This window comes from Prunus mume, linkage group LG3 (assembly GCF_029339155.1).
Source record: "Prunus mume cultivar Tortuosa linkage group LG3, ASM2933915v1, whole genome shotgun sequence".
Taxonomy (NCBI): Eukaryota; Viridiplantae; Streptophyta; class Magnoliopsida; order Rosales; family Rosaceae; genus Prunus; species Prunus mume.
Window position 1 is genome coordinate 21,514,271 of NC_142700.1, and position 11,747 is coordinate 21,526,017.

General features: G+C 35.3%; 1 protein-coding gene across 1 annotated transcript; it reads left to right on the plus strand.

The window, feature by feature from the left end:
- The first annotated feature begins 786 nt into the window (after positions 1-786).
- LOC103326742 (exosome complex component RRP45A-like) lies at positions 787-5,857 on the plus strand. Its single transcript, XM_008228982.2, has 9 exons — positions 787-1,218; positions 1,584-1,679; positions 1,780-1,894; positions 2,248-2,328; positions 2,799-2,987; positions 3,363-3,625; positions 4,074-4,132; positions 4,896-5,140; positions 5,417-5,857. The coding sequence occupies exons 1-8, from the start codon at positions 872-874 to the stop codon at positions 5,117-5,119; spliced, it is 1,374 nt and encodes a 457-aa protein (XP_008227204.2). The 5' UTR covers positions 787-871; the 3' UTR covers positions 5,120-5,140; positions 5,417-5,857.
- The last annotated feature ends 5,890 nt before the right edge of the window (positions 5,858-11,747 follow it).

Consider the following 11,747-nt stretch of genomic DNA (forward strand, 5'->3'; position numbering starts at 1 on the left):
TGGGATCTAATGGACCAAAATCTTTGGAATTCAGCCTCTTTGTGAGGCCATCAAGTCATTGAGGATATGTGCAGGGTAAGGAAAGGGGAGGGGTTGCATTTTGGGGATGGTCGGGGAAGACTAGATTTGGGTGGGGTGGGTTATTTTTCTTTTTCTTTTTAGCTTTTTGTTATTTTATTTTTGCATTTATCTGATTTTTTAAATTAATTTAAATAATTGAGAATTTTTTATATTAATTTTTAAGTCAATCTCAACATAAAAAAAAAAAGAAAAAAAAAAGAAGAAGAAGTCATGTGACTGGTGAGTGACAGTTGGTGGTGAGATTCAAAATTTTTAATTTTCTAAGTTTTTTCTAAGTTTTATAATAGGTTTCTAATTTTTAATTATTTAGGCAATATTTTAATTTATATGGACAATTTTACCCTTTGATTTCACATAATAATACAGACTTTGAAGGATGAACCATCTTGGTACAAAATAAAAAGTTTAAGGACATTTGAAATGAAAATTTTAGTTGGTGGACTAAAATGATACTGTAGTAATAGTTGAGAGACCATTTAGGTCATTAATCCGTCCATTTTATATAGGATTTATTTATAATTTAAGCTCATATATTGAGTATAATAGTGAATCTTCTTTAATTTAACGGCTTTTGTGGCGTAACCGCGCAACACTAACTATTGGCACCACGAGGACAGGCAACCAACGAACCCCAAACATTCTAAAGACATGACGACGTCGTTTGAATCGTCTTGTCCCCTTTGTTATAATTCTCTTAAACCCTAGCAAATAAACAAAACAGACAAAACCACAGACTCTTTAACCTCTCCCCTCTCACTCACTCCTCGCTCTCTGACTCTCAAATCCTCCAATGGAGCAGAGATTAGCAAACACATGGCGCATGTCAGTGAACGAGAAGAAGTTCATCGAGACCTCTTTACTCTCCGACCTCCGAATCGATGGCCGTCGCCCCTTCGACTACCGTAACCTCACCATCAAGTTCGGCAAAGACGAGGGCTCGGCGGAGGTCCAGCTTAGCCAAACCCATGTAATGGCTTTCGTCACGGCCCAGCTTATCCAGCCTTACCGGGATAGGCCAAATGACGGCTCTCTCTCCATCTTCACCGAGTTCTCTCCAATGGCCGACCCCTCCTTTGAACCTGGCCGCCCCGGCGAGTCTGCTGTTGAGCTCGGCCGCGTAATTGACCGAGGTCTTCGGTTAGTTCCTTTTCCCGTTTCTACTACCAATTTGTTTTTACTTTTAATTTTAGTTGAACCTTGTGTGCTTTCCAAATTTGGAATTTTTTCCCGTCATTTATGCATATTTGTATAGGAAAAGTGAGAGATTCAGTACCAAATAAAGCATACTCTATGAATCCATTTTTACTTTTGTTTTAAAATTCAATTTTTTGTTATATTTAGTCATGCTCTGGATATGACGTGCATGGTTAAATTTTCACATTGTTTATAAATTTTTGGGACTAATGAGCTGAACAATATTGTCATTTGAGTAATGAGAAACAAGAAAGAAGAGATATGTGACAGGACAGTGTTGTTGTGCATTGAAATGAATTAATATGCAGGGAAAGCAGGGCGGTTGATACAGAATCGCTTTGTGTTCTTTCAGGGAAGTTAGCATGGGCTATCCGTGTTGACCTCCATATTTTAGATAATGGAGGGTAAGCTTTACTTCCTTTCTATTCCGACATTGTATTTTTTTCTTTACGTTTTCCCTGCTATATATTGAAATTTACCTTTTTAGAAATAAAATGTGGACAGAAACCTTATTGATGCTGCTAATATTGCGGCATTGGCTGCTTTGTTGACTTTTCGGAGGCCTGAGTGCTCCGTTGGGGGAGAAGATGGTCAGGAAGTGATTGTACATCCACCTGAGGTTAGCTCCTGTTGCTCTCGCTCTCTCTCTGTACACAGATTCTCACTGATCAAGTACTATTAAATTCTTATATGAAGCATTTGCATGTAGAACTCAAATTTTCCTGAAGTCCTACTTGAAAATGGATGATATTGTCCACCAACGAACTGAAACTAGATCCAAAGGAAATAAAAATGGATAAATATTCCTAACCAAAAAAACACAATAATCTGAAATTATAAAGTTACCAGAAGACCTGTATGTTGTGGCCAAAAACATTAATTTATGCTTTTGACACTGGGTGATGAGCTTTGCAAATCAAGACACACACTGGAATAACCCTTTTAATTTTTATATGTATGGCATTTTGACAGGAGAGGGAGCCACTTCATCTAATCATACACCATCTACCTATAGCAGTAACCTTTGCATTCTTCAGTTTCGAGAGCAGAGTGGTAAGAAAAACTTTCTTTTCTTCTAAATATGATGTTTGCATAAAACTTGGCTGAAACCATTGCGGTGCGTTTGGATGAGGGAAATAAACTTGGATTTTGACAAAACTCAGAATTTCTAAATTGACATGAACCAATTCCCGTGTTTGGATAAAAAAACATAGAAATTTAGAAATTCCGCATGGGAAAAAACATGAAATTTGGAGATCATAAATCCCAACTTTAAATTCTATCTAAAAGTCGTCATTTCTAAAATCCCAAGAGAGATTGAGTTTTTAAAAAAGATAACTTTACAAATAAAGGTTAAATTCCGTGTTTTAAATCCATCATCCAAACAAGAAACTTTACAAATTCTAGAACATTAATTTCCATCATTTTAAATTCCGTCATTTATGAAATCCTTTGTACTATTAAATTTCCTCATCCAAACGCACTGTTAAGTTCTTTGTCTGACTTGATTCGATGCCACATAGGTGATTGATCCAACCCATCATGAAGAGGCTATTATGGGGGGACGAATGACTGCAACACTTAATGCAAATGGAGATGTTTGTGCCATTCAAAAAGCTGGAGGGGAGGGTGTCTTGCAGAGTGTTATAATGCAATGTTTGCGAATTGCCTCTGTCAAGGCTGGTGCTATGACAGAAAAGATAAAGAAGGCGGTGAGGTTTTCACTCTATGAAACAGTCTTTTAATACTTGATTTGCCTCTCTTTTACTTGAAGAAAAATGATAACCCTTTACGAAAAATTCTAGAATCATGACATGAACTGGCTAATCTAGAAGGCAAATGGCAGATTCTCTTTTTTTTTTTTTTTTTTTCTCTCAAGTACATATCAGTGACATTTTTCATCAATATTGCTTGGAAGGTCTCTTGGAAAAGTACTCATGATCAGAAGAGACTAAATAAGTGTTTACTTCAAATAAATATTTGGATATAACAATCAAGATGTTGATTCATTTGGAAAAGCTTTATGTGGTCAAATGTATTCTCATGTTTCGGCTATTCTTAGTCTTTCTACTGCAATTCAAATGTAGGTTGATTCATACAACACAGAAAGAGCATTACGCAAGATCAAGCGCCACACTTCTTCTGACCCCATGGATGTTGATAGAGGTGCTTCTAATACAGGGGTGACACAAAACTCTTCTGTTGATCATATGGAGAGATTAAAGCCGGTTTCTGAGGAAGGCATTGCCAGTCAAAGTGAGGATGTTGAAGGTGAAACTCAATTATCAGGCAAAAGGCAAACTAACAAGGTTAATGATACGAAGATTTTTATTGGGGGGCCCTCAAGTTGGTAAGTTTCTGATTTAATGAAAATTTAGGGCCTCGCTCCTGATTATCCTTCCTTTCTGATTTTCAAGGTGAGTTCAGAATATCCTGGCTCACCATCTGTTTCTTATCCACAAATCCTCAGGATGGGAATATATTGAGCAGTGGATGGGTTAAAATTAGGCTTCCCTATTTTCTCCTAAAAACTGAACCAAAAATAGGCCATCAAACAAGTGATTGGGGAAAATGAACATAATTTTATTCTTGAAACGGGTTCTGTAGGCACATGCACACTTATTTCTATGCTATGAAGAATAAATTTATTCTTTGTATAACTAGTTTCAGTAAAAAACATTCTTGATAAGCCCAGGCCCAGCAAAAGTAAATAATTGAATAAATTAGGAAGGTTAGACCTGTATCGATTTATTTAATTCTAGTTTTCTTATTATTATTCATCTTTCATTTTTCCTCAGGGATCCATACTCAAAGGGTGTTGATTCGGATTTCTTAAAAGCTTCTCTAGCTTCCCATGGTACTATTTTTTGTGATCACTTATAAGAGCAAAGGAAAATGACCATTTACCATTTGCTGCTCCTTGTGATGACTTTAGCTCATTCCAGAGTTTTTAAGACTAATGATCCTGTTTATTTAGTTATTCATCCTTGTGGAAAGTGGAATTGACTCATAAAATGGGGAAATGCATATTGGTTATGACTTACAAATGAAAAGAAATTATGTAGGTTCTTGGTTTTTACCCTTCTTATGCGACCTAATGGTTAAGAATCATGCTTCCATTTTTGAAATTAATAGTGTTGGCCCTGCTGATAGCTTTGAAGTTAGTGGATCTGTAGAGGTGATGTGATGGCCATAGTAGCAGTGGGACAAAGCATCGCAACTTTCATGTTTGTTTAGAAATTCCAACATTGTGCAATTGTTTCAATCTTAGATGATTGTATCTAACTTCTCAGTAAAAGAAAAAGAAGAACTCAAGGGGCAAATTGACATTGTATTACTGTAGAATTTATTTAACAATGAGCACCTTTCTTTTGGCCTGATGTAATGAGCATGCTTAGTAGTCTATATTTGGCATGTAAGATGTTTGTTCATACTAGTTTCATTCATGAAATGTTCAACTTAGAATGTAGATATAATTATGCATGATTGTGCATACTTATATGAGATGGAGAGAACTTTTGTTTACATGCATGCACTCCCAGACATGCACATGCACATTTATATGAGATGGAGAGAACTTTAATCTACGGGCATTGACTGCAGATGCATGATATGTGCAGGAATGTCAATGACTACTAAGAAACAAAACGACTCAAAAGGTGAGGAAACAACCAGTGGAGCCAAGCCAGAAGAACCTCCTGAAGATATTAATCCAAAACCTTTACCCATTAGCCCAGCTGAAACTGCAGAACAAACAAACGGAGAGAAAACCTTGAAGGATGCTGTGAAGCCCAAAAACAAAAGACCCAGGAGAAAGAATCGCTCCTCTACGGGTCCAAGCTAGATGGTCTTGTCCTCATGGCATGTATGGTGTTATTCTGTTTCTTGGACTTATTTTCATATGTGCTTCTCTGTGCCTTTAAGTGTGGATAAATCAATTTTGTAAAAGAAAAAAAAATCATTATCTTTAAAAAGCAAGGATATCTTGTCTTCTTACTCACCAATCTTAGAAAAAGATAATTGATCTGTTTTTTATCGTTCTGAAAAGTGAATATGTGCTTTCAAATGCTTGGAGTGACAGAAAATTTCATTTGGTGATATTTTACTGTGCACGTTGCTTTCTCACCATGTTACTTGGCAGATACTTGTGTGCTGCAGTTCTCTTTGGAACTTATGAAAGGCAAAAGGAGTTAAACAAGTCTGCGATCAACTGCAAATTGATTTGAGGGGGATCGGTATGGCTAGTTAATTGAGATATGATAATAGATCGTCTGCAACTAAGTCTGGCTTGACCAAGTTGCTTGCAACTGTTGACCAGAAAAATGAAGCATTATCTTGTTCTTGTTGTTGGTTAAAGCTGCTAAGTCGCTTCTCATGCAGTTGTGGTGACTCACATCTAACTGTTTAGTTGACATTTAGGATTTTATGTGTTGCTCTGTCGTGTACTTTGCGTTGTCATGTATGCTTGTTTTGTTTACCCCTTCAGTTTTGGTGTGCAAATTGTACATGAACGAGGTTACTAAAATTACAAAAAAATTTATGTTGCACAAGAAATGATAACTACCTACTTTCTACTATTTCATCTTCAGCCTCCTGAATGTCAAAATACTTAAGGTAAAGGTGACGTCTAATTTCATTTTGGCAAAAATAAATAAATAAAGAAATCAACATTAGGTAGGAATTGATAAAAAAAATTCTTTTTCCATTCCCCTACAGCATCGTCACTGCAGTGGAGTGGAGTTTAACCAACAAATTCAGGATGGATTCGCGTCCTCTATGCCCAGGACAGTTTAACCACCAATTCAGGATGGATTGGTGTGACCTCTATGCCAGGGAGAAATTATATAATACTACAGTAGTATGACTATGTAGTACTACTACGTAGTACATTTTGTACTTGTGTTATAATATGAATGGACAACATGGTTTATTTTTTCCCTTTAGTATGAATATATATCCACTAATATTACCGTACTTCTGTAGTATTCTATAATCTCTCATGTCGAGGACACCAAAATGTCTAACCATGAATGCAGAAATGCATGAGAGAAGCATATTAGCTAGTGATTTTGAGGCCCAAATTCTTGACTGGAGGGGGCACCAAAGACCTCTGCTTTTCCATCCATTCGACGGAGAGTAGAGGGCAGAACTTTTCGTTTTTCATGTTGTTAAAAGAGTTGAACAATCAAGATAGATGACGAGTGCCTGATCAAATTGATCAGGTCATTTCTTCAAGTCTACCGGTCTGTCAGGATGCCTCAGTTGCATACATCACCACATCTCCACTTGCCACCTATTGTAATTATAAAAGGTTCGTCTTGTACCTACATATCTTTAGTAGCCCTCCCAAAATTAAAATCAATTAAAACCTATATGCCTTTTGCCTAGTTGACTTCATATCTCTCCTCTTCTCTTAGCTTCTCCCCTTGGGTTTCTCCTAAATACATGTATGTGTCTTTAACTTTAGTTTTAATTTGAAATTGAGTATTCTAGGGTTTAAGTTAGGCATGAATTATAATTTGGGGATTTTGTGAAATTAGGGCTTTGATTTTAGGAATTTTGTATAAAAATGCATTTGAGGTGTAGGCTCATTATGTCCCTCTGATGAGGTGTATTATATATATATATATATATATATATTTTTTTTTAATTTTTTAATTTTTTTTAAAAATAAAATTCACTCGTATCACTAAGAAGTATGTAAGTTTTTCCAAGCCAGCTTTCAAATCTTGAATCCTCAACTAGTCATGACCTTCTCCTGAATGCTCAAAACCTTTGTTGCTCCACCCTTATAGGGGCAAAAAAACCATCATTCATGTCAAAGTTAAACCACTTACATTATAATGAGAAATGTTAGCGAGGCCACATAATAGTACCACACTGTGTATTACTTCTGTAATAAAGGTATGTCCAACCAATATAAGTAGGTCACACAACCATTAGATATGTAGTACATAATACTGTATAGTAATGAGGTCTCTCTAGCATCTATCTTTGAAGGTTCAACTAACATCTAGGGAGGTCGGCTACCTCCAAGGATGGACCCATGTGTAGGCTGAAGTGGGCTTCAGCCTAGGGCAAAATTTCTAAGTTGGTGTAAATTTTGTAAGGTTATTTCTACTACAATAAATATTAGGCCACCACTGCAGCACATAAATATTAGGCTGTTAGCCCAACCATGCATGTCTTTTCTTGTTTTAATATTAGTACATTCATTCTGGGTCTCTCTTTAACCTAATAAAATAATAAAAAACATGAGATATTTAGTACAAAAGAAATGGTGGGAATTTCAATCAGGAAGCAATTAAAGTCGGCTTGGCTTCTCCGTTATCTTTTCTCTCTGCTACCAAAACTCTCTATTTTCATCCCATTGAACTTTATAAGGAGGCAAGAGGGAATCATAGGCTCTCCTTTCACTTCACTGTTGCACATTTCATCTATTTTTCTTAGAGAACGTGGAATCAATTTATAAAAATCGTGACATTGATGTGCCAAATATGAATGCTTGTTATAAAGTTGGATCCGTCTTTCTCTAAAGCGGACGTCCGCATGCTTTGAAAAGCCAGTCGTCCCTTTCCGGCTTGCTTTTTCAAGTGGATTGGATTCTTGAAATTCCAAGTAATCCACAATTTGCCTATATAAATAATTTATATAAAAGCAATCATGGGTTTGGGAATGTGCAGATGCAGAAGAAGAAAGCACTCCCATTGGTTGCTCTCATGTCTCTTGCAACATGTTTTTGTTTATATATACAAATTGTGGAACACTTGGAATTGAAGGAATGCAATCCAACTGCAAAAAAATAAGATGTAGAGGGGAGGACCGGATTTTAACAATATGCGGACGTCCGCATTAGAGAAAAATAATATATATATATATATTTGTTTTAAAATAGGGTTTATAATTGATCATCAAAAAAACAAAAACAAAAACAAAAAACCCACCCGTGTAAATATTCTTGGGTCTGCCATTAGCCACCACTAAATTTGACCAAAAATGTAAGAGAGGACTAACGGTGCTTAACGGAAGTGGAGCACAAATTCAGAGACATTACTCCTAAATAGCCACTAACAATAAAAACAATTTTGAAAAAGAACAAAAGATAAAGCTTCATTAAAAGCGGACTTGACAATGTTAGTCCACCTACCTAGTAATTTTGGGCGGTGGATGTAATAAAGTAAAAGTACCATTGTGATTTGTTGAATTTTGTAAAGAAGCATAGACAGTGTAAATAAGTAAAAGAAATCAAAGTGAAGGGGACCTAAGGATGGCGTTGGTTACTTACTACACCCCCTGCGTACCACTTTTTCAAACTTAGTTTTAAGAAAAATGCGGACATCAGCATTATAAATTATACATAAATAAATGTATATAAATATTTTAGTGAGAGATCTCTCAAATAAGCTTATTTGAGGGACACCATTGTAAGGCCCACTTTGCATTATATTTCACTAATCCAAACCATCTATTTTTTAGATAATCATTCAAATATTATCTCTACAAAAATTCTCTTGAATCTGATATCATTTGACAACGTAATTGAGTTATTGAAATTTTAGTACTTTCTTGAAGTACTGTGTTCATTGATTTTGTAGGACACAATTGGATGTCGAAACGGTTTCCAATTTTTTTTTTTTTTTTTTTTTTGCAAGGGTTTAAGAAATAAGTGGTTTGGATCGTTGAAAAAAAATTCATAAGGAACCCTAAAAGATGTCCCTTAAATAAAATTATTCTCTAGTACAGACGTCCGAAAACTACTTAACGTTTGGACTCATTTTGTTTTTTCACTTGATCTAAATGAATTCATTCATTCAATGGAAAGGAAACCATTTCCATTTTTTTTTGGTGCATCTTTCTTTCTTTTCATTAAAAAAAAGGCTTATTTTTTTATATACCCCCTAAAAGTGGATTTCAGTTTCACTTTGCCCCTTGAAACTCATTTTGTCTCACTTTATCCTATATTTCACACAAACTTGTCTCACTTTACCCCATTTTCATAAAATATTAATTAATAATTTCAATTTCAATTTTAAAACTTAAATTCCATAAAATAAGAAAAAATTGTAAAGAAAATTAATATTTTAGAAAAAATAAGATTAAAACAAAACAAAAATGTTTTTGGAGAAAAATGATTCCTAGTATTGAAGAAAGGGAACAAATAGCTTAGAACTTCAAATTACAAAAACAAAGCGGCAAAGGATCATAGGAGAGGCAACTGGTGGTGATGGGAGTGGCAGATTTTTGTTTTGTTTTTAATCTTAATTTTTCTAATATATTAATTTTCTTTATAATTTTTTTATGGATTTTAAGTTTTATTGAAATTTTAATTTTTAATTAATATTTTATGATAATAAAAATGAAGTAAAGTGAGACAAGTTTTTGTGAAATATAGAGTAAAATGAAACAAAATGAGTTTCTAGGGGCAACATGAGATTGGAATACACTTTCAAGGTTATATCAAAAAATAAGCCTTGAAAAAAGGGCACTAAGGCACACATAACAGCCTCCAACTTCTCTCCATAGTCCACCAATGAAGGAAAAGCCCAATCTAGAGGTGATGCTTCTATTCTACCTTTACCAAGAAAAGTGATAAAAGTGTTTGGGTTGATTTATTAGTACAAGAAGGCAAAAAAATGAGTAGTCCGCACGTTAGAAAAAATACAGACATCCATAGTAGAGAGAGAGAGAGAGAGAGAGAGCTTCCGTTGATGGACAAATAACCTTATTTGAGAGACATCCTTGTAGGGCTCACTCCGCATTGTATTTCACTAATTCAAATCATCGATTTTTTAGATAATCATTCGAAGATCATCTCTACAAAAAATGACTTGAATTCGATATCATTTGACCACTCAATTAAGTTATTGAAATTTTAGTACTTTTTTGAAGCCCTGTGTTCATTGATTTTGTAGGACACAATTCGATTCCGGAACAGTTTCTGATTTGTCTAATTTTTTGTGAGGATGATCTATGACCTAAAGACTAGATAGTTTAGATCATTGAAATTTTTTTTGTAGAGGACCCTAAAAGGTGTCCCGCAATAGAAGGGGACTGTATATATATATATATACATATACATATATATATATACATATACATATATATATATACATATCTACAAAATAGACGGTTTGGATTAGTGAAATGCAATGCGGAAGGGGCCGTATAAGGGTGTCCCTCAAATAAGTTTATTTGAGAAATCCCTCAATGGAAGCTTTCTATATATATGAGAGCATTTTTACTCACCACTTTAATCCAAGGTGTACCCTCACCACCCTTCTTAAAATTTGACACATGTCCATTTTTGTAACCATAGTTAACTCTTTGTTTTTGAATATTTAAAAGTATTTAAAACTAAAAAAATAAATTTAAATAATAATTAAATGACATTAAAGCCTCCCTCCTTCCCTTTCCCCTCATCTCAACCCACCCCCGTTAAATAATAATTAAATAACATTAACCCCTCACTCCTTCCCTCTTCCCTCATCTCGACCCGCCCCTGCACCCCATCCCTAGTACCATTCCCCAATAACTCCCCTCGTTCACCCTCTGCCATCCTCACCCAACGAAGTCTGCAACCAACAACAACCTCACACCCTCTAATGTAAAACCAGTATTCAATCTTTGTAAAACTTACTAAAATTTTCAGGCTTAGTTTAAGTCGTTGATTGGACATAGTGTTCAAGCAAAATTTCATATAGGGAATATTCGTGGGTTGATTCCTCGACCTTCGATCTTCCTTCTCTCTCTTCCTCGATCTCTGCAAAATAAATAGGAGTAAATAGACCACACCCGAAGGGTGTTGGCCAAAGGCTCTTCGATGCCTAAGTTAGTTCAATTGGATCTTGATAAAGATACGACAATAAATAAAATAGATGGAGTTTTCTCTCATGGGGAGAGTCGAGTGGCCAAAGCCTTGTGTGGTGGCACTTAGCAGTATGGGAGAGAGAGGAGAGAGAGTGGCTGCAAGAAAGGGTTTTTAAGGTGAGAAAGAGTTACCTTGAATTGTCTTGTGTATTCATGTCTTTATAGGCTCCTTGTGTGCTAGGGTTTGAAGAATAATCCTTATTTCTTAAGGATTATTCTTACCCATAAATAGAAGATTGGAATTAATCAAGGAGATTTGATGGAAATCTTATCCTTGATTTCAGGAGATATTCCCATCTTAAATCAAAGATAATTTCCCTAATTAAATAGGATTTAATTAAGGTAATAAGTTGACCTAAGGAATTATTTTTTTCCACATGTAGCCCCTCTATTGGTTGTCAAAATACATGTTCCCACAAATGTCCCCCCAGCTTCTGCATAGTGCTTATGTGGCACGGAGGAGATAAGAAATATTTATTGGGCTTCCAATTTTGAGTTGGGCTCCTAGCTGGAATAGACTTGTGACTCCTTGTTGGTCAAGGATACATAACTGCTATAAATGCAAAGCTTTTCTTCACTCCTCTTCATATCTCAAACTCGCTTTC